The 22711-nt window shown below is 40.5% G+C and overlaps 1 protein-coding gene and 1 pseudogene across 2 annotated transcripts in view; one reads left to right on the top strand and one right to left on the bottom strand.

Moving 5' to 3' along the window:
* LOC127372007 (nuclear factor 7, ovary-like) overlaps positions 1-22711 on the bottom strand; it is a 423840-nt pseudogene that overhangs the window by 217117 nt on the left and 184012 nt on the right.
* LOC127371986 (metabotropic glutamate receptor 7) overlaps positions 1-22711 on the top strand; it is a 231587-nt gene that overhangs the window by 126975 nt on the left and 81901 nt on the right. For both annotated transcript variants that reach the window (XM_051415292.1, XM_051415291.1), the window contains exon 5: positions 22296-22433. In XM_051415292.1, coding sequence (XP_051271252.1) covers positions 22296-22433 — 138 coding nt within the window. The remainder of the gene's footprint in view (positions 1-22295; positions 22434-22711) is intronic.

Raw genomic sequence — 22711 nt, 5'->3', positions numbered from 1 at the left:
ATAACATCTGCAACAACTAAAAACAATTTCCAAGTTCAGTTTATTAACTCAATTTGTAACATTTAAACAAGACTGCTCAGTCTGTGTGATTCTCAAAAAAGTGCAAATGATTCACTGGGATGTGCATTTTCATAGACTTAACACAGTAACATTCAAAACTGTTTTAGACTGTAAACGTTGGTCACCCTTCAACTTCATCAGCTTATTCCTTTTCAAAAAGGTATATGAATTTTTAACATTTGGGGTTTTTTTGTGCAAAATTTGCAACAATATTACTTATTTAACATTTATCTGTTAGATGTTCTGTGAGTTGTTCTTGGAGGTCGTCTGAAATGTCAAATATACGTCTCCCCATCGTGTCAGTGGACAGAGGGACAGTATTCAGTGTCTCAGCACTTTTCTCACCTATGATTGTGACCATGTCCAATGCTGCCGGAGTATTAGCTCCTCTGCTATTGTGTGATGGTTTTTTGCACCTTGCGATGGTGTGTGTACGAGGCTAACGGTGTGTTTTTATTTACTGATGCCACGCTCACTAAATGACCGGCCGGTTGGCGATACTCATCGAGCTTTCGATGAAAAAAGTCCAGGGGCTTATTGACATAACTGGGGTGTAAGGTCTCCAGGTCCCGTCTTAATTAGTTTGGCTTCATGCTGTCCGCTGCCAGAGTTTTTAAACATAAAACACACACAGGTCTTTCCTCATTTCCGACCGTATTCACGGTAAACCCAGGGCTATGTAGGCTTCGTCATATTTCCTGGTCTTAATAGGTTTATGCCAGTTACCGTTACTTGCTGTTCTTGCCTCTGACGCCTTATTTTACAATATTTTTTGGGTGCATGAGCAGCTGAACAGTTTTTTTTTTTACAATATTTTTTTACAGTGTACTTATCTGAGGACACTTCTCAAATAGAGCAGGGCTAGATCAACAGATACATTGTCATCTACTAGTTTTGCCTACTGTTAGCACAGTCTACAATGTATAGCCATCATGGATGCCATAGCGATAATCAAATCAAATTATATTATAATCAAAACTGTAATTAATCAAATCTTTCCAGAACATATTCAGTATATATTTTGTGTACTCTCCCAAAGGCCGAAAGTTTTAGGCAGCTGTCCATATGCATCTTCGATGCTTCATGTTTCTTCACCTTTTCCGACAGATGGTGCATATCAGTGACACCTGTCTTTGCCAGGCGGTGTCCGTCTTGGCGCCATCAGGGTGAATTAGGACACAGGGGGAGCAGAACAGAGCGTTAGCCACTTCACACCCTGCTAGCCATGTTTTCCGCTCGTACCAGCTCCGGGACAATCCACGATTGTATGTTTTCCCCGCTTTTGTTGACACCTGCTTGATATTTAAATTTGGTCTGGGTGGTCCAAATTTTTTAATAGCCACTTTATCAATATTGCTTCAACGACTGAACGGTAATTCCCTCAATGAAATAATGGAGTTGCAGTTTCTAGCCATGTCGATATTGCCGTCTCCCGACGCTTTCGCGCGCTGTGCGTATTGTCCGAGCACGCATCAGTGCGTATGACGGAATCACGTTGGGGCAAGCCCTCCCAGAGCCCAAAGAAAGAAATTGTAGGGTCTTTGAAAAAAAGAATCTCAACATGTAAGTCTATGAGAGCACCTGGGGCGATTTTTCAATCTGACTGAAATCGCCCAACGGGGGCGGGGCTACTGATTGGAAAGTGGTATTCAGGCTGCTGATTGGACAATAATATTAAGACCTTTATATACAGTCTATGATTAAGACTTAGACCGGCAAAATAAACTCTTTTCTCTCTTTTTCCGTGTGGCTGAAGGAGGGCGGTGCACTATCACCCACTATGGGCCATCCCTGTGTGGATGGTTTTATGAAACAGGAATTACAGCATATTGAGGTGATGATGGTGCTTTTGTTTTGTATTCCCTCATTTAGCCTCAGGTAGAGTCTGATACTGGTGTCCATGGAAGCTTTTATTGCTTGTTTGTGTGCCTCTCTGTGTTTCACCTCACAAGCTTCTGTTTTCTTCTCAAACTAAGGATTAGTCTTATCTTAAATAAGGGCATTAAACGACTTTTTCCAATTGTTTTCCCCACTCAAGGCGCAGCTAAATAAGGGCCAGTAATTGACTTTTTTTCACTTGTTTACTGGCTGCGGCCCCCGGCAGCAGCTCTGGCTGTTACTTCAGCCCTTGGCAGTTAGTTTTAATTTTGGCCATTAGAGTGGGAGCTTGGCTCCAGCTTTAGCTGTGACCCCTCGTGGCTTCTGTTTGTTTGGCTTCTTGTTGTTTTGGACTTTTCTGTCCGGCAGAGAAGAAGTGTGTCCTACCAGAAGACACGAGGCTGCAGAAAAAAGGCTCAGCGTGAGTGTTTTCTGAAAGAGATCCACGCTGCTGAGGGAGCATCGGTGTATCAGTCGCAAAACACGAGTCTGTTTGAGACAGAGTGAATATGCAAATGCACACGCAAACATGTAAACAAAGGGTGTGAAAAGACACAAATATGCTCCTTGGATATACACAGATTGGACTAGTAGAATTGTGTTTTTGTTACACGAAGGTTAACGTTAGCTAACGTTACATCCATTGCAGCCCGTTTTACAAATCTTTTATCATCTATGTCGGTGAATTAAGGATTTATTTCGACCAGAGTCTGTGATTATTTTGTTTTTGTCCAGTTTAAAGTTAACAGTCAGGTAAAATGACTTGTCAGTGGACCCTGGTTGTGGGTAGAGCCCAGTGTTTTGGTCCTGAGCTCTAGTGCGACACCTAGTGGCAGAAATCTCAAACAGCTTTTATTTTTTTCAGTTTGTGGATGTTAGAGTTCAGATACATATCTCGCTTCATAATTAGATTCATTCATGTTCCTGGTAAAAGCTAACGAACTGGCCCCTGAGAGACTACAGAACAGGTGTTTGGTGTGAAATAAACCCAGAGTTACTTGAAGATACTATATTTCTCACTCTTCATGCTGTTGTCAGTAAATTATACTGCACAGTTCAGGCTCATGTGGACCTGTAGCCGTTAACTGCCCCCAAGCAAACACCGCATCCACACAAATCCAGCAGTGGAAACATGACACGTGTTTGCAGAGGACATATTTTCCTGTGGTTAAAATGAACTCCGACCTACGTTGCCACCCTCATATAGCAGGTGTTAGCCGAGCCTGAAGAGAGAGGCTTCCCTCGGGAGCTCGGAGGAGCACTTCTGCCTCCGACTCTTTCAATTTAATCGGCCGTGGGTGGAAATGTTTCCACCGGATCTTTCATTAGCTCCCCGCTATGAAAAGAAATCTCTGAGGTGCTACAGATCACGGTGTTCGCTCCACATTCAGAGACAGTGTTTATGTTAAAAATAAGATGAGGGAAGATGGTAAAATGGCCCCGGGTGAGTTATATTTTAATTTTAAAGACACCTCTTCTAAACGTTTGTGTAGCTACATGGCTCGTGGTGGCAGTTGCTGTGATACCTTTGTATCCTGTAACACATGCAACCCGTTCCCTCGGAGATAAATCACGCACCCTGCAGCACTGTGTGAACACAAATACGCACCCACTTGTAGATTCCACCCCCAAAAACCCCTCTGAACCTCAGAGTTTGGATCTGGATCTCAGCGTTGTGGCTTTGATACTGAACTGTTAGTCTCACATACACTCAGTCTGTGTCGGGTAGAAATACATCAGCTCCTATGGATCTCTGTTTGTCTGGTGAAATACAGCAGAAGCAGCCATTTTACACAAACTGTGCACTTAACCCTGTAAGACCCAAATATAGAAAAACCTTTAAAAAAAATTATTTTACCTTTCAGATGTTGTTGTAGGAGGCCTTTGATGCAGAAATTAAAGAGTTTTTAAAAAAAATGTTTACGTAAGTTTATAGAGAAATGTTGTAATATTGCAACATTGGGCTTAGGTGGGAGCAGAATTTCTGTATTTGTACTCACGTTGTCTGAACAACAATTCAGAACAACTAAGGGTTCATTTGCAGGGTTGATTGCTTACATAGCCCCATACAGGTATATAACATTAATAATAATCACACATTAGTCATATTTTTATGAAGTCATTTATTAAAAAAAAATATTAAACAAGATAAAGCTCTAGCTTTTTTTCCCCTCTTTTTTTCTTTTCATGACTGACTTTCATTGGTGGTGAAAGTCCCAAAAACAGTCCCTGTCCTCTGAAAAGCAAAGGCGAACACCACACTTTCTGCATTGTGTGTTGGTGTATCCTTTGTTGCAGTGTCTGCAGCGTCCTCTCCCTGTCTTCCTTGGGAAATGTGCAAGTAGGTCCTTGCGTACATCCAATGGGAGGCGTGCACATCTCCCATTGGATGGTCTCTTCTGAGCATTTAGAGGGCTTCCTGATGTCACTGTCTGTGTTGCTGGGCTCCCTTTGCCTGAAGATGGCCGTCCTCTCTTTGGAGTTTGAAGTGTTGCGTTTGCCAGGATGAGAGAGGATGCTAGCTGTGCCTGAAACTGTCTCCTGTTCATTGTCTCTTTGCTAGACACCTTGAGAGCTTTACAGTCCCGCTTGTAGAGGAGCCAGGCATTGACCACAGCGAGGATGATGGTGTGCCAGAAGATGTATATGTACCAGCGACGGGATTTGATGGGGAACTTATATTTGGCTGTAAATGAGTCCAACAAATCCACACCTCCCATATACTTGTTGTAGGCACCAACAATGTAAGGCCTCTCAACTTCAATGTAGGTTCTGTTGGCTTTATCCCAGCGTTGAATATTCTGCACAGGTTCTGGTCCAGCAAAGGATGACACAAGTGTGACGGCCCTGTTGTCATACCATTTGACAGCACAGATGTTGTGATTCCCCTCCACTCTGACGTCATAGCTTCCTCTTCCCTTTTTCTTCAAGCTCTTCTCGTCTTCAAGGTTACAGTTGGGTAGACGCACCTGCCTGGCTGTTCCTATGTAATGAATTCCCCGATCAAGGAGCTTAACTAATAATGGAACACAGGTGAAGTAGTTGTCTGCGTATATTTTGTAGTTCTGACCTTCTGGAAGTGTGGAAGCAAGTTTCATCACAACCTCCCTGACAATCCAGTTCAGATTTGGCTCGTATTCCATTGCACTGCCTTGGTAGACATGTCACACATCTGCCGAGATTCCGTTTCCCACTTTGATCCCATGGGTTTGGCTTGCCTTGCATATATTGTTGATCCTGCTGAATTTCCCTTGAAGGATCATCTCTCACGGTTGTGCTCTTCGGTCCCTTGCGACATTTCTCTGAATGAATCGCCTGGTTGGTTTCCTAGTTTGTTTTTTTGTCTCAGTACTGTATGTTGTTTAAAATGTACGACGTCAACAGGGATTGGAATCTGTTGGTGGCATCTCGCACGGGGGTACCGTGTTCGTCCCAATACATCGGGTTCCGCCATTTGTACCAGCCCATTTCGGTACATGCCAGTTTTATTTCCTTTGGTGGTGTTTCGATGTTCCATGTGTCTGAAGCTGTACTTTCGTGTTTTGTGTCGGCCTCACCATGTCTCGGCACAACTTCCGGAGTATTCCAATGGTGTGTGGGGGAATGTCTCTCCTGTGTTCCGACCGAAAATCGTGTTGGGCTGATGAAATTTTTCGCGCGATACCTGTCCGGGCCTGGTGTGTTTGTTTGTTTTTGGCTCATGTCCCGTATTATCGCTGGACGTCCTGGGTGGTTGGTTTTTTGTCCACTTGTTGACAGCATCTTCTCTGGTCTTCTCACTCTCATCAGTGTATTGGTTCCATCTCAACCTCACCTCCCAGTTTGGACCATATCAATCTCCTGCACACTGTATTGCGGCTCTCTCCTTGCTGGTGGCATTCTGAAAATAAAATATAAATTAATTAACATGTGTATATATATATGCTTTTTATATTGTAGTACATAACCTGAAGGAATAGATAGGGTGGTGGACCAGTGCTCGGGTGAAATGTTTTCCAGGCAGAAAATACAGTTGCTAAATGCCTAAATGTAAATGTAAATGGTTTAGCCTATGCTCTCTACTTATCATGCTAAATGAAACATGCACCCCAATCACCGCCATATAGTCACACAATACTGCCTTGACATAACAATACTGCTTGTTATACTCTCTATTATCATACTAAAGGAAAACATGCATACCCCCCTTCTCCCACCCCCTTCGGACTTTCCCTTTCCCGAACTGAATTGTCTGTTGATATCCTCTTTGTGGACAAGTCATGGAATTTTAGGTCAGGCTGATCAAATTAACTACTTTTTGAGTTAAAACTTTTAAATCAGTCAATTTGACCGAACACACACAAGGGTAGAATGTTACTGTCCATGTATAAAGAAATACTCTGGCGTGGTGTAGTAGGGGTGCAACCTGTTTGGGCCCACTGCACAAGCCTGCTATTTTGACTACCACCCCCGTGTTGTATAATTGCAACAATTATATAACAAGCTCTAAATGAAATTTAGTTCATCTATTCCCAATAACTACATATGTACATGCTCTAGACATTGTAATAACAACCAAAAAATATAAAGACTTTTACTTACTTGAATCTGATGAATCCGTCCAATGAAACAAGGATGTTGTTCGAAGGAAACCTTGAGAGGTTGTGTGAGTTCATGGCCATAAGGCGGGACTTATAAACAATGTACCATCAAATAGCATTGTGAGACTGAACAATAGGACCCAATGACTATGTAAATGTGGTAAAAATAGATAAATATAACAGATTGTTTTTTAGGATGGTTAAGGTAACGTTGTAATTTTACAACGGGTGTTACAGGGTTAAAGATCCCCTCCAGATGCTGTTAAGACATAAATATAAACAGTTACAGAATAATATTAAAATGTCTGATGGCACTTACTCTTTCTGCATCATTAAAAAATAATATAAAATGGATATGAATATGCAAATCATCAACATTTTTGAACCTCAGTCAACTTCCTCCTTGCCTGTACTTATATTGAATTGAATTGAAATATCTTTAATGTCCCCAAGGGTCAATTTGGTTCACAACAGGTAGCCAACACATACACATTCGCACAAAAACACATAAAAACATGAAATGATAAATAGATAAAAGCATAAATACACATGTGCACTATATATATAAATAAAAATAAAAAGTGAAAAAATTTACTGTGACATGGACAGGGATGGAAGATGACCTATAGTTTGTTGAGAAACCCAACAGCTGATGGTACAAATGATCTCAGGTATCTGTTAGACCTGGCACGTTTTCGGGAGGTATACCTCCTTCCTGATGGTAGCAGGCAAAGCTCAGAGTGTAGTGGGTGAGTGATGTTAGCCAAAATGGCCATTGCCCTCTGTGTGGCTCTGGCCTCATACACATACCCAATGCTGTTGAGGTCAGTGCCAATTATTTTCTGACATATGTTTACAATTTTACACAGTCTGTTTTTGTTGATTACACTCAAATTGCCAAACCAGCAGATCATAGCAAAAGTTAAAATTGACTCAAAGGATGAATAAAATGTTTTCAGAAGTGATCTGTCAACATTAAACCCCTTCAACTTTCTTAAGAAAAACAGTCTCTGATTGGCCTTTTTACATATATAGTCTGTATTGGTGTCAAAGTTCAATTTATCATCTAAAATGATAGTACTTGTATTGGCTTACCACATCCAACGCTGTGCCGTTAATCAAAGTTGAAGCGGTGTTGGGAGGATTGCGACGAAAGTCAATACACATCTCTTTGGTTTTAGAGACGTTGAGTTGTAAATATGAGTCTTTGCACCATGAGATAAAATTGTCCAAAACTGGGCCATGGCCCACCTCGTGATCCTGCAGAAGACTAATTATCACAGAATCATCAGCATACTTAATAATATGGCTTGATTCAAACATACTCTGACAGTCATTGGTGTAGAGTACTAATAAAAGTGGTGACAGAACACACCCCTGAGGTGACCCTGTGGAGCACATGAGGGCCTTAGATAAAGTGTTATTTACCCGGGTTCTCTGTGACCTCATAGTTAGGAAATCAACCAGCCAGCATATGGTACCAAAGTCAATATCAGAAAATTGCTATAGTCTGTGAGCAAGGATATGGGGCTGCATACAGTTGAATGCTGAGGAGAAATCACAAAACACAGGCGTGCATGTGTCTTCTTGCCCTCTAAATGTCCAGTAACAAAGTCCAGCAGTGTTGCTGTGGCATCCTCAACTCCCTTACTTGGTAGATATGCAAATTGGAGTGGATCAATCATGCCCTGAGTCATGAAAAATAAACTCCTCTTTACAATACGCTCAAAACCTTTCATCACCAGAGACGTCAGAGCCACAGGGCAATAGTCATTCAGCACCTTTGGAGATGGAACTTTTGCCACTGGAACCACTACTGATTCTTTCCATAACCCTGGGACTTTCCTCTGTGATAGTGAGAGTTGGAAAATAAATGTGAAAATACTGCTCAAGAAAAGAGCACAGTGTTTAAGCAATCGGCCGCTGATGCGGTCAGGCCCCTGGCTCTTCCTTATGCTCGTCTGATCAAGGGTCTTCCAGACATCAGTCTCATCAATCAGAATCTCACTTCCCTCAGACTCAATTCTATATTCAGTCAGATCATTATTAAAATCATGGGAATCAAATCTTAAATAAAACTGATTCAAGTCCTCCACCAAGACAGAGTCAGGTTTGTCAGATGTAACCACCCCTTTTTTCTTATCACTCATTCCCACCATAGCCTTAATCCCTCTCCAAGTCATTTTGTTGGAAAGCTACTTTTTTCTTATTAAGAACATGCTTAAGTGATCTACTCACCCAAGGTTTATTATTGGGGTATATTGTGATCGTCTTCGTGGGAATAATCATTTGCTCACAAAATCTGATGTAGCTTGACACAGTGAAAGTTAGTTCGTCTAGGTCTGTGCATGAGTCCTTAAAAACATCCCAATTGGTACTATGAAAGCAGCCATTCAATTCTTTAATAGCGCCATCTGTCCATACAGGGACCTCTCTGTGCTCAACTTTGCCTCTCTTAAGGGCTGATTGATAGATCGGGGCCAAAAAGACGCAGCTATGGGCAGAAGACCCCAAGGGTGACATTGTGTAAGATTTGTAGGCATCTTTAACTGTACCATAGCACAGATCTAGGATTTTGCCATGTCTGGTGGGACAGCTTACATATTGATAAAAGTGCCAGAGGTGTTTCTTGAGACTACACTTATTAAAATCACCAAGTATAAAATGCGGGGCATCGGGGCAATTGCTTTGTAAACGGTGAACAAGTTTAGTAATTTCAGCTGCAGCATCTGCCGAGTTGGCTCTTGGGTGGATATAGACCAGTGTAATGAAAAGTTGGGGAATTTCTCGTGGCAGATAAAACGGACGCAGTGAGATAGATAAAAGTTCGATATGTGGGCTACAGATAGATTCCCTTATGATGAGTTGACGTATAGACACACGCCCCCTCCTTGTGTTTTGCTAGTCGGCTGTGTGTCTCTGTCTAACCGAATAGGCTGACCAAAGCCATCGATTTCAAGATCCTGGCCCAAGTCATGTTCTTTTAACCAAGTCTCAGTCAACGCTATGACACAGGCATTCTTATACTCCGGTATGCATTTAACGTTTGCCTGCAGTTCGTCCACTTTGTTCCTTAACGATTGTACGTTTCCAAGGATGACAGAGGGAAGTGGCAGGCGGCGCAATCCAGCCCTGCGTAGCCTCTGCCGCACTCCTCCTTTCCGGCCATGCTTTCTCACCCGACCCGCTTCTGTTGACCACGGTCCGACAACAGGCCCACGCCGTCTTCTGCATGCTCCGCTGCTTCGGCCACGAATCCTCACCCCCGAACGAGGCAAGCAGACCCGCACCTGTGAATCTCTGGTGGAATTTCATCGCGTAGGGTCCACGGGGCTGAACTGCATTGGATGAGGAAGTCCCGACGGTACTGCAGTCTGTGAGACGAGTTGGTTTGACGATGGTTCACAACAGTCCCAAGAGTAAGCATGCTCATAAGCACCGTGTTGAACAGATCCATGTTAATTCCAAAATATTGGGATACTCTTACATTCCCGCGGCTAGTTCAAACATGACAGACGAGATACAAAGAACACATTTAGACAAATACGCACACACGCGGCTCCTGCTGTAGGCAGCGCCATGGTGACAGAACACACCCCTGACATATATGCTACGTGCTAAGCTAATCTGTTGACATTTTGAAGATGGTTCAAAGATAAACGATAAATATATATATATATAGTCACATCCTAAGTTAGCTAATGTTAGCAAAACATTAGTTAACCAGTTAATAATTGATGTAAACTATCTGGTTTAATCACATTAATCATTACACCTGATAGCTAATGTTAGCAATATGCTAGGCTGATATACAGTTACAGTGGTTAGATTGCTAGTTAAAACGGATAGCTAATATTAGCAAATCTATATCAGTTGTTAATAACAATGACAATTAATGTAGATTAGCTAGCTAGTCAGTGTTTTGTTCACATTAGCAAAAGATGTGACTATATATAAACATTTAACTCCGTCTACCACAGTTTGTTCATTATTTCTTGTAAACATGAAGTTATTTCCAGCGTGTTGTCTGGACGGCAGTCCAACGTCCTCTCCTGCGTCCACTGTAAGAGACTGTTGGACTGACAGTTACTGTCTCTGACATTAATGCCTGTCTGCATCGTCTGAGAGCTCAAACATCAGATTAACACTCATAAAGTTCAGGTATAAAATCCCACAATGCACTACAGAGCGTCTCTGCTGCAGGCTGCTGACAGTGACGGTGAAACAGAGTAAAGCAAGTGTGTCTCTCTGAGGACAGTGATGATGGACAGTGACTGACATAGACTGAGTCTGGTACAGACGATAAAGGTGTTTCTGTAGATAAAACGTCTCATTCTGAGGGAACAAAAGCACAAAGATTCTTATTTTCAGCTGATTAAACACTAATGAAAACATACTATGGATATTAAATTACATTACACACTGGAGCTTTAAGGAGATAAAACGTTATTTTTAAGAAATTAATGACTTTATAATCTCAGCAAGTTTTTTCTGGCAAATTTACGACTTTAATCTCAGAATATTACCCTCCTCTGGCTCTGTGATTATTAATTTTATACCTAAAATGGCCCTAATACGCCGTCGCACTGAGAGGAGAGATTTATCTATATTTATAGCATCAACATGCATCTTAGTAAAGTGTTAGCATCATGTTAGCACAGCTTCTTCCTCCACCTGACTGTTCTCACTGTTGTTCAGTTGGTCATTGAACACACTCATGAGGAGCACCGGGCCATGCTGGTGCTCCTCGTGATTACAGCGTCAGCCTCTGGGAGTGTTTGAAGAAATTCTTGCTCACACTTCAGCGAGCAGAACGAGCCCTTGGCTCAGAGTTTCGTTATGATGCTCACGTTCGTCATATCCAAAAACAGCACGCAGACACACTTTAACAGACTGCTGGTCTGAGTGGCTGAGGTATTTACTGCTCATAGGTTTAGTGATTCAATCAGAAACTTCAGGAGCACTTCAGCAAGGAATGTTGGGTAAACTGGCAGCGATTCAAATTATGAGACACTCGAAGAATTAGGTCTTACTTCTGGTAAAAAGCACGAGAGGCGTAAACATCCTCCAGATTCCATCTTTCATCTTTATTCACACAGAGAGTTTCTGTGGTTGAACCAGGAAACATTTCAGGAGGCAAAGAAATAAAACCAGACAAATAAAAGATACAGAAATAAAACAGAATGAAATGCAGTAAGATTATAATATTTAGTCCATTATTTAGTCTGGATGTACTATACCGCGGCCATTTAGCTGCAAACACGACTTTAGCAAGACAAATATGTGTTTAAAATAATCTGAGTTTGGAAACTATGTAGGAAGTGGTTACAGCCTGAACCTCCAACTGAGTTATTTAATGGAGAAATTAACCTTTTCTTTAAGTCTGCAAGTAAGCAGATTCCATTGGGCTCAACAGTGGACTAAATAACCTCCCTATACTGTCATTGTGTTTGTCCTGGTGTTGTAAATCAATGTCTTTATTCCAGTTGGTTCCCAACATCTCTGCCGTTTACTCTGTTTAGCTTTTTTCTTGATTATTCTTTTTCTCTGTGTAAGTTTTTGTTGCGAGTTCCTTTTACAGTTGCTGCACAGAAAGATATAAGAATAATGATATCTAAAGCCTATGATGTCATTAATGATTTCTAAAATACACAATAAAAAATAAAAAAGCTGTAAGCAGCGATGAACGGGCCCTCGCAGTCAGTGCAGTAACCCTTCCAGCACTCCTCAGATACTGCTCAGTGTTTCACAATAAGACGCTGTCGGATGTTATTCAGTAATATATAAATCTTTGACTGAAAGACAGTTAGTGTCAAATTATTGGACTTCACTGAAACTTATGAAATAAAGTTTCTGACGGAGAACTAAAGTTGTTATAAAACTCTCTTTAAAGCCATCACAGTCCTTTTGATTTGACCTCACAGAACACAGAGTTTCTGGTCTACCGCTGCCTCCATCAGTTAGTTTGTTTGCATTTTTGTGTGACATTAGTGATCCAACCAGCCCTCGCAGTCCGGGCAGGTTGAGGTGCACTGTGGTGTGGCGGTTGTGAATTTTCATGTGATTTGGATGGTGGCGAAGGAGTTAAAAGTCACTTCCTGTGTCCACTATGTTCCCGTATATCATGTGCAGACCACTCTGTGCCACTAAGACTATGACTTAACATTGGCTTGTATGTGTTCAGGGCAAGACTCAAAGGGGAAAAGGATTTCTTAAAAGGAGTAAGAACCCTGTTCAGTAACAGACACAGACTGTAGCTTTGTGTTACACCCATAAAATCTACTGCCCACTTCTATCATAAACACAAGAAAACTCTTTATACGTGCTGTTCAGGGGTCAGCAGCCAGATGTTTGCTAATGTTTACAATCCTTGATAAACCCCCGACTCACATCACAGACTCACATTAGAGGAAACATTACATGTTAGTTTAGTGTTGCAGAGTTGGACAGGCCGAACAAAAACAGGTTGGCTTCAAATACAGACCTCTGAGCACCAGATGGCTGCTCATGAAGTGAACCACAGCGAGCAGTGGTGTCACACACACACACAGTGGTGATGGTTTAATGCTGCCCTGTAGCTCTAGAGGTGAGACAGCTAACCGAGCAGGTCTCCACCCAGCAGTGATAACTGCACACACGTCACAACCTATTGTAGGTAGGTCGGCAAACATCGCAGCCACCCAGGAGTGACCTCCACCTGCAAGGTCGTCTCATCCGTGTGAAACAAAATAATCTTTATAGTCTTTCCAAATGTGAAACCTCGTCTCAAGCCGTTTTACTTCATTAGAGTTAAAAAGACAGAACCTGTTGAAGGTCAGAGGATAGAGTCAGAGCAGCAAACAGGAAGTCATCAAAAATCTATTTTTTGGGACCAGAGGTAATGTTTCTGTTTTCATTGGTTAACTTATACCTGTTACACATTTATATATCACTGGCAGATGGTCTGTCCTGCATGAAATATCCCAACTACTGATTCATGTTCCCCTCAGGATGAAGGATGACTTTGGATCTAGTGCCATCATCAGGTCAACATTTTAACAGTAAAATACGTAATTTCTGACATTAGAGGGGTAAACCATAAGAAACAGAAGGTGGTGACAGCGTGGGATCATGAAAGTTGTTGTCTTCACCACCATTGCCATCATTGCAGTCAGCTTCTCCCAAGAAGTGATTCACAGCTCAAGATACCACTCAAAATTCATGTTGTCAATTCATGAGATATCGGTCCAAAAGAATAAGTTTTCAGTAATTACACAATTAATGTAAAATGATTGCACTAAAAATGTAAGAAATTTAGCTTATATTAACAATATCATAATCGTTAGTATTATATGGATCACAATATATCGCTGATGACTGGCCTGTATCTACAGCACCAAGCCCTGCCCTGTATGAACATCACTGACCCCTGCACTGTATCTACAGCACCAAGCCCTGCCCTGTATGAACAGCACTGACCACTGCCCTGTATCTGCAGCGCCGACTTATGTCCTGTGTCCGTCCTGTCCTCACTTTAAGCCTTAATATAATTTAAAAGGCTGAGTTGTACAGTTGTCATGAATGGGGTAATTAGGTTTAGAGACCAAAAGGCTGTAAACGTGTTTATTTCTGTTGTTGGACAGTTTAATATGGGGCCTTATGGAGACTGACTCACTGCTGGGGCCAGCCTCTAGTGGACATTGGAGGAACTGCAGCTTTTGTTACTCCAGTGTTATATTCATTTGCAGGTTGCTGATTGGTTTGAACACACCTTTCTGTCAGATAAAATGTCAACAAAAGAGTCGTTAAAAACTAGAATTGATCACTTTGCAGAGTTTATTAAAAGCTCTCTGACAGAAGAGGGAGAGACAGAAAGTCGAGGAAGCCAAAAGAGGGAAGGCGATTAATGGAGTCAATAAAAGGCAGACGATGTGTTTCACAGGAAGATATATGTGTGTGTATGTCAGCAGCAGCAGGTTCAGAGGAAACTCCTCCTGGTTCTCTTCGGAGCCTTCTTCATTATGCATGTGCTGCAATTACCTGACGACGCAGCGAGTCAAATTACACTCTGATTAGTTATTGCAATCACAGGGTCAGAGTGGCGGCTTCACTCTTCACTTAATCTGGAGACACGTCTGACTGCTGATGCTAATCAGTGTAATCGCCGCCGTTAACGTCCGCTAACTTCCTCTTTTCCCATTTTTCTTTTTGTTTTCACTGAAAAGCCAAATATGGGAATTCACTTCCTTCCTGTTTCTTCTCCACTAGTTTGATTCTGTTTGCTGAGTCGTATTTGCTTTAGTGCCTAACATCAAATGTACCTGAATCATGAAACTGAATACATACATCTGGATACAGACAACAGCAAAAACAAAGATTAATAATTGCATTTATTTTACAGAACAGAGGCCTTACTGCTCTCCCACATACAGCCTGTTCCTCATGGGAAGATTCATTTCATATTTTAAAACCTTGGAAACAATTATTCAGAACCATTTAATCATTGATTTTTACTCCAGAATCTTTCAAGACATTTTATAAAATGACTGCGACAAAAGAACAATTTAACAGGTTTTACAACAATCATTATGTAGATTATTTAACAAGGGAGACCAGTTGCATTTATTTTTATGTGTTTCAAATTTGTGGATTAATATGCAAAATTGACTTAACGTAAATATTATTTTGTGGGTTCTGGATAAGGAAAGTGTTCTCAGTACTACAGAGAGAGATAAAAAGAGACATTTGGTGTAAAAATACTGACTGACATTCGTAAAGCTTCATTGTTGTGAGAGGTGATGATAAAAATCACTTTCTCTACAGAAACTCACAATTAACCTTTTTATATATTTCTCTGAAATATTTCACTCACACAGTTTATGATTTTATAATTTCATGATTGAAATGTTCCAGGTACTTCTGATAGGACCTGAACCTTTCATTTGGGGCTCGGTTGTTGTTAATTCACACTTTTAGAAAATATTTTATATATATAATATTTTCTCAGTGCTGTCAGGGTCTAAAATCAAGGACTTGTTGCTTGAAGTAAATTGCTGTTTCCTCTTTAAAAATAAATTATTTCAGAGTAAAATGAAAAACAAATTAAGAAAAAAAAACCCAGCAGTGACAGACTCTGTATCTGACCTCTGCAGCAGCTGACACTGTGGTGATTCACAGCGGGAACGTGTCACAACAGTCTGACACTCTTTACATCACGCTGTCAGTGAAGTCCCTGACCCAGAAAATGTTCCACATTTCACTGAGAAGAGCTGCAGAAACACACTGTTCCAACACGAATATCTGACTTATTCCTGTCAGACATTTTCTCCCAAAGCAAGCAAACACCTTCTTCTACGGCCGTTTAAACGATGACAGTAGTTCCCAACCTCATCTATCAGTGAGTAAACTGATTGTATTCAATGATACAGAACCGCTGATAAACTGATCAATGAACCCAAACATTGAACTCAGTAACTGCAGCAAGTTTGTGGAAAACCAGAGATTTGGATGATGATTTTTTTATTATTTAATTTAACAATCATACATTAATAATCGTATTTCTGACACATTCAGTGTTTTCGTCTCTCTGATAGTTGATGTTATTGTTCTGATACAGTTTGTGTTCAGCTCATCAGTTTAGATATTAAATAATTCACTGTAATGAGATACGTTATTTTAACTAAGAAAAACAGTTTACATCGAACATTTTAAGTTACACAAACTCAATTTTGTAAGTTAAAAACATTAAGTACCTTTTTCTGTTTTTTCACAGTATTTTTTTTTTGATGAATTCACATAAAATGACAAACTTATTGATCTGAATATTTTTTTTAACTTACAAAATTGAGTTTGTGTAACTTAAAATGTTCAATGTAATCGCTTTCAACAATGTTTTGAATTAAAATAACTTCAGGTTTTACAGTGTAATCTAAACTTTAAAAATAACAGTTTTGTGTTTTGTTTTCTTCACAGAAATAAACTAAATGTTTTCTAGCACGATTTATACCTGAGCACCTACAGGTGGGCCGCCTCTGGGTCACATGACCAGCCATCACAACCTTAAAAAAACATATTTAACAAAGATATATCAAAAAACATATTACACAAAAATACATATTGCAAAAGACAAAGCAAGATACTTTTAAAAAGACAGAATGATTAATCACAAGTAATTTAGTCTCCACTTCAGAAACAGCTAACTGCTAAATTATGATAAGGTTGTCTGATGTTATTAGTTTGATGTTGATTGATGCTTTAATAATGCAAGTATTGATTACTGATCAGGCTGATCAGGATCATTATCAGATAATTATAAAGTTTATCACTAAATGCAGGGTTTTCTACTTCCTGTATGTTGTTTTGTGTGTTTATGCAAAATCTGGGGCTGAGATCTCTCAGGATACTTGGACTGACATGATTTCAGCCTCAGTCTCTGCGGGTTGCAGAGGGACAGCTGTGCTGCGTCTAACGTCTATTTAAAGGTTTCTTTTTTTGAGATGATGAATGATGAATGTAAACAGAAAATCTCCTCAACAGCAGAGGAGAGGTTTCAGTAATGTCACCAGTGTGCAAACTAAACCACGAGGAGCTCACTGTGTCTACTGTCACAGGGGGATAGATCTTCTGATATCGTCTATCTTCTGATATCTTCTGATATCTTCTGATCTGAGGTTCATGATATTGTGCTGCCACACTTCAGTGGTGATGGCAGAAATAGAAGTATCTTTTTTTTAAGTGATATATTGACCCTCAGGCACAAAACATCCATCAATAGTAGCCCAAGTTTACGCATAATCCATGATCATGAAGGAAAAATATGCGTGGCAAGAATAGCCAACCCTCCAGGAAGCTGTTTCAACTCAGATTCAATCGTTCTCTGGGAATTCTGCACGGCACTGCAACTTTTCTGCGAGTTCAACAAATCGTTGTTTACGTCACCAAACTCACTTCCTTGTTTCAAAAGCGATTTTATTCTCACTGAAACAAGTTGCCTTTGAACTATTTTTGCAATTTTCACTTTTTCCCACGTTTTTCATTGTATAAAAATGCCTAAAACATCGCGACATGCATCAGTTTTCACGAAGGGGTTCTGTGAAATCAGACATTTTAGGCCAAACAAAGCAAAGTCCTGGAGAGGCTGATGATGTCAATATTTTAAATTTAAAATTTCACCAACCATGTTTTCAGGGGAGCTTATGTCTTATTGAGAGGGCTGAGCTCCGGCTGGCTCCCCGGTGGTTCCCACCCTGGATGTGACTTTAACAGTTAAAGCCGTCTATAAGCAGCTCTTCATATTCTCTCCTCACAGCAAATGAACAAATGAACAGACATTAAATTGTGTCTGACTGAAGGGCAGATTATTCCTGCGGCATCTCCTCGCAGCTTGAAAGGAAGCTAAATTAGAAATGTCCTTGTAATTACTCTTTGGAAAGGAGCATTAGTGCAACAGTGTGCGGAGCATACGCGGGAAAAAGTGGGGATTCAACAATAATTGCATCTGGATGTAACCTTGAGGGCGAATACGGTGTTTGATCTTAATTCATATGAATCCCTGATGGGACGTAGCCTACTTTACGGAGCATATAATGTCAGACCAGAGGAGAAGCTGCAGTGCCACTGAATACAATAATAGCCACCCCCACTATTGTTTCATAAAAGAGGCTTTTACTAATATGCTGCACAGCAAAAATATCATGAAGGCTTCATATTCGTGCGCTTAAAACATACTCTTTATGATACCAGATACCCTCCTCTTCACAATATGACACTGTAGCTCACTAGGGGTCGCCAAAGCCTTACCAGGCCTTCTTGATTATAAGGCATGTAGGAAAACTTGAATGTCATGAACGATAGATAGATACTTTATTAATTCCCTTTTGGGGAAATTGTTTTTTCACTCTTTTTTATTTTTTATACACACACACACACAGGCTGAAATACACACTTCATGCACGTATGAACATGCAAACAGGAAGAGAGATGCTGGAGTGATTGGCTGCCACGTTAGCAGCACCCCATAAGCAGTTTCTTGGGGTTAGGTTCAATTCAATTTTATTTGTATAGCGCCAATTCATAAGGGGTTAGGGTTAGGGTTGACAAGGGCAAGGAAAAACTGCCTGACGCCGTCTTCTACATGTTCATCTTCCTATGGCTTTAAATGGCCGACTACAATATTTGAAGACTTATAAAAGACCTTTGGTACTTTAGGTACAGCAGAAAAACAAGTCAACTTTTCCAAATTTTGGTATCAACTTGGTACCAAAGTATCGGTTCTTGTGACATCCCTAATACACAGAAGGGATCTCAGCATTTCATCTAATCTAATCTCTTTGTGTTGGACTCTGCACAATTACTAATTTACTGTTAAAAAATGTAATCAATAACCTAATCTGAATATCACAATATTAAAGTAACTTATTACTTAATGTTACTTTTGGATTACCTGAACACCAAACACTATGCAGAGAGATCCGAAATGAATTAACTTGTTTCATACATGATGGGTGGCGGTGGTGAAGGGGTGAGGCAGCTCTCACTTTGTTATGCAAACGAAGTGTCGGCCATCGAGAGGTCTGAGATGCCCTTAGATGAAATATCTGCCCCTAGCAGGGGGGGAGGCAGCTCACTATCTCCCCACCCGGAGTCAGTCAGCCTGAGATCACATCAGAGTGAATTATGAATCAGATCTCTCACTGTAATGGAGTCTTTTCAAGTTTTATCCTCTTGTCCTCTATTCTATATTCTTCTCTTTTATGTCTGCCTTTAACTCCATCCCGTCCTCCCCCGACAGCTTCACTCTGCTGACTCCACGCTGAGAAACTTATAGAGGTCAAGATCCTAATTTTAGCCCGTCAGAAATTATTAAAATGTATTCGTCAGTGACATCATCACAGCCTGTCAAGGACGTCTCAGCGGCAGCATCGCTGACAGCGAGAAGAGCCTATCGAGACAATACTGAGAGGCAGAATGGAGACATGATTAAGTGCATTTCTTAAGATAAAGGACTCCTCTCCTTATTACTCAATTTCCTGTTCTGACTGTTGTGAGGATCTGAATGATAGAGTGGAGGAGACAAAGCTGTCAACAAAGAAGAAGAAATGCAGTTTGGAAATATTATCCATTTCTCAGGCTGCAGTGCTTTGATAAGGATTAGGTTTAGAAATGTACGTCACTGAGCAGGCTCACCTTAAAAAAGAAGCTCTTTAAAACTGATTCGTCCCAAAGTCGAAAGAAATACAATCATCATAAACACATTTTTACTAGCACTGTCATAAAAATACTTTCTACACGCTGAAACAGGAAATATTCCCTCATGTGGATGAAGGAATGCGTATTAGCTAGCTGGATGCCCCTGCCTCACATTGCTCTTGGCTAGTAGAAAGCTACCGCTAGCTTTGTACCACTACATCATTTATTGTTGGCTAAAATCAACACCGTTTGTCAGGATATATAAGTTAGTATGATGCTTCCCCAGCTAATGTTAGCCAACTAACACATCCACTCAGTATTTTGCTAGCAATAACGTTAGCAAGCTAGCAAGCTAGCAAGCTACGTTATCCAGCTAAAAGCACAATCAGTTACAACCCGGTCACTCACTGCTCACAAACATGGATTCACACAGAAACAGAAATTAACAATCTGAAAGAAAAAAAGGGGGAGGATGATATAAATCAGCAGCATAAAGTGAGGTCTGTAAAATATTGCATAATGGTTTTAAACTGGTCTTAGTTTATAATGTGTCTTCTTGTTCCTTGTATAGAAGTCTGTTTTTAGTAACAGATAATCTCTTAATTTACTTATGCGATTAGAAACCTACTCACCACCTTCACATTTCTCAGCCCATTGTGATCTGAGCAGAGGTTATATGTTCAGAGCTATTCCTGCTGCTCCGGAGCTCAGTTTCTATTCATTCCTTCAAATCTTCATGTCCTGCCAAAAATTCTACTTTTGTCATAAAACAGTGTAACAGGAACCCTAAAATGGATTGTTTTAAATCTGCAGAAAGGTGCCAAGAAGACATTTTTTAACTTATGTAATTTTTTTTGTTGCTTGGTAAATTGACCCTCCACTGTACATCATCCTTAAACTCACATTACTATAATATCTATAGGTATGTTTTCATTTGTGTGTAATCAGCTGAAAATAAGAATCGTGTTTTCGTTACTTTAAAACGAGACATTTTCATCTACAAAGAGCGAGTCCTATTGTGCTTTTCAACATTTTAATAGCCTCTGTAGTTTCTGCTATGCGCTGGAAAGGCTGAGCAGTATTCAGTTGGTTGCAATCTGCGACTTCAATACTCTGTGTCATGAAATCCTTCACACTGGACCTTTAATGGACAGAGAACAGTATCTAATTCAAATCGAGCTGAGCTACATTGTGGAGTTCCTCAGGGTTTTATCCTCGGACCTCTATTGTTTTTTATTTATACGACTGACTGAAAACACACAGCCTCACGCAGACAGTCCACCAGGCACGGCTTTAGGGCGGTTTGGTGTTTCAGACGTGAATCATCTTCCTGCCCGAAAGTGTTGAGTGACTGTGAAACAAACAGTGTTTTTTTCCACTTCTAAGATGAATGTCTCATCGTCTGTGGTGTCAAATCTCCTCTGAATGATGGACTTCTGGTCTGGTGCCACAGTGTTGATGTAAATACTTTGGTACCAAGTCAATGCCAAAACGTGACGGTACTAGTTTTTCTACGGTACTGTAGGTACCCGGGATTCAATTCTTCCCAACCTGATAAAACAGATTACAGGGGATATTTTACCACCTCAGACCAGGAGTGAACAGCTGGTCAATCGGTACCACGTTGGTTTCAATCATGTTGATAGTCTAGGTCGTTAACAACACGCCGCCTCCTCCACATGCGGCTCAGCTGCTGTTGTTAAAACGTTAAAAAAAGTGAAAAGAAGTGAATCATTAGAAAACATTGATCAGAAAAAGAGGCCATTGTTGTTATGTTTTGTAATGTTTAAATGTTTTTAATAAAGCAGTGTTGAAGTAAACAACATTATTGTTGTGTTTTAGGTTTTTTTTACTGTGCTAATAAATTGGGTATCAGTTCACTGATATTGGTATCGACTACTAAATTTCTGGTATTGTGACATCTCTACTATGTAGCATGAAAGTTGATCCCGAGTCGGTATGGGGTATTTTATTTTGAAAGTTGACCCTATGCTCGATGTCATTTATGTGTCTGACTTCCTGTCAGTGTGATCTGTTCTGTGCTGCTTGATGCGAGTCGGTCGCAGCTTTTTTTTAAAAAACGCTTCTTTATGTTGTCATTTTTTATTTGCCATCTTGTTGCTTCACATGATAATTTTAGCACACTGATATGAGAACCGAAGAGCCAAATGGCCAATTTAGAGCAACATCGTGAAAATCATAATTTTTGTAATTTAATCAACAGTGTTAAAGTCTAAACGTGCTGAAAGGTTTGTTTGTTGCTGCAGAGATTTTAAGAGCAAGCTGCAAAAGAGACATTTCTTTTGTCTGATAATCGTACAGAATGGTGTACACATCCATGTTTTTATTCCTTACTACTCGTCTGATAGATAGTAACGATAGTAAACGTTTATCTGATGATGGAATTTGTCTGGATGCCAGCAGACTCTTGAAACTGAAGAGCACTTTAGATGTTTTACATAAATGTAAGTTGCAGATGAGCAGATAAACACATGTTGTTTGTTGTGACTCTTCACACTCGAGTGCTGCTGTCACATTGAGCGCTGGCGAGTTTCTGATTGCTAAAGCTGATAACAAGTAAAGCTCTTTTGTTTTGTTGACCTGTTTCAGGGTTCGACGCATACTTCATGTCACGGACTCTGGAGAACAACCGGAGGAACGTGTGGTTTGCAGAGTACTGGGAGGAAAACTTCAACTGCAAGCTGATGAGCTCCTCCAAGAAAGACGAGAGCAGCAGGAAGTGTACAGGTAGGTTTACCTGTGTGTGGATGAACCTTCAACAGACTACAATGGTGGTGACCGATGCTCAGACGTAGGGCCATCAGATCTCATTTTTATAGGTTCAGGTTGATTTTCTTTCTGAAGCACATTGTTATCTGACTGTCCAACCATCATTGTCCAGAAGGGAAAAATATCCAAACTGATAGAAATATTAATAAACTCATCGGATCTGTTATATGTCACAGCAACAAGCTATGTTGATTTATGCTGCTTGGAATATTACTGACATGTGAATTCATTTGTTT

This window comes from Dicentrarchus labrax, unplaced genomic scaffold (assembly GCF_905237075.1).
Source record: "Dicentrarchus labrax unplaced genomic scaffold, dlabrax2021, whole genome shotgun sequence".
NCBI classification, from domain to species: domain Eukaryota; kingdom Metazoa; phylum Chordata; class Actinopteri; family Moronidae; genus Dicentrarchus; species Dicentrarchus labrax.
The sequence above is the reverse complement of the archived record's forward strand: the minus strand, read 5'-3'. Positions and strand labels throughout refer to the sequence as shown.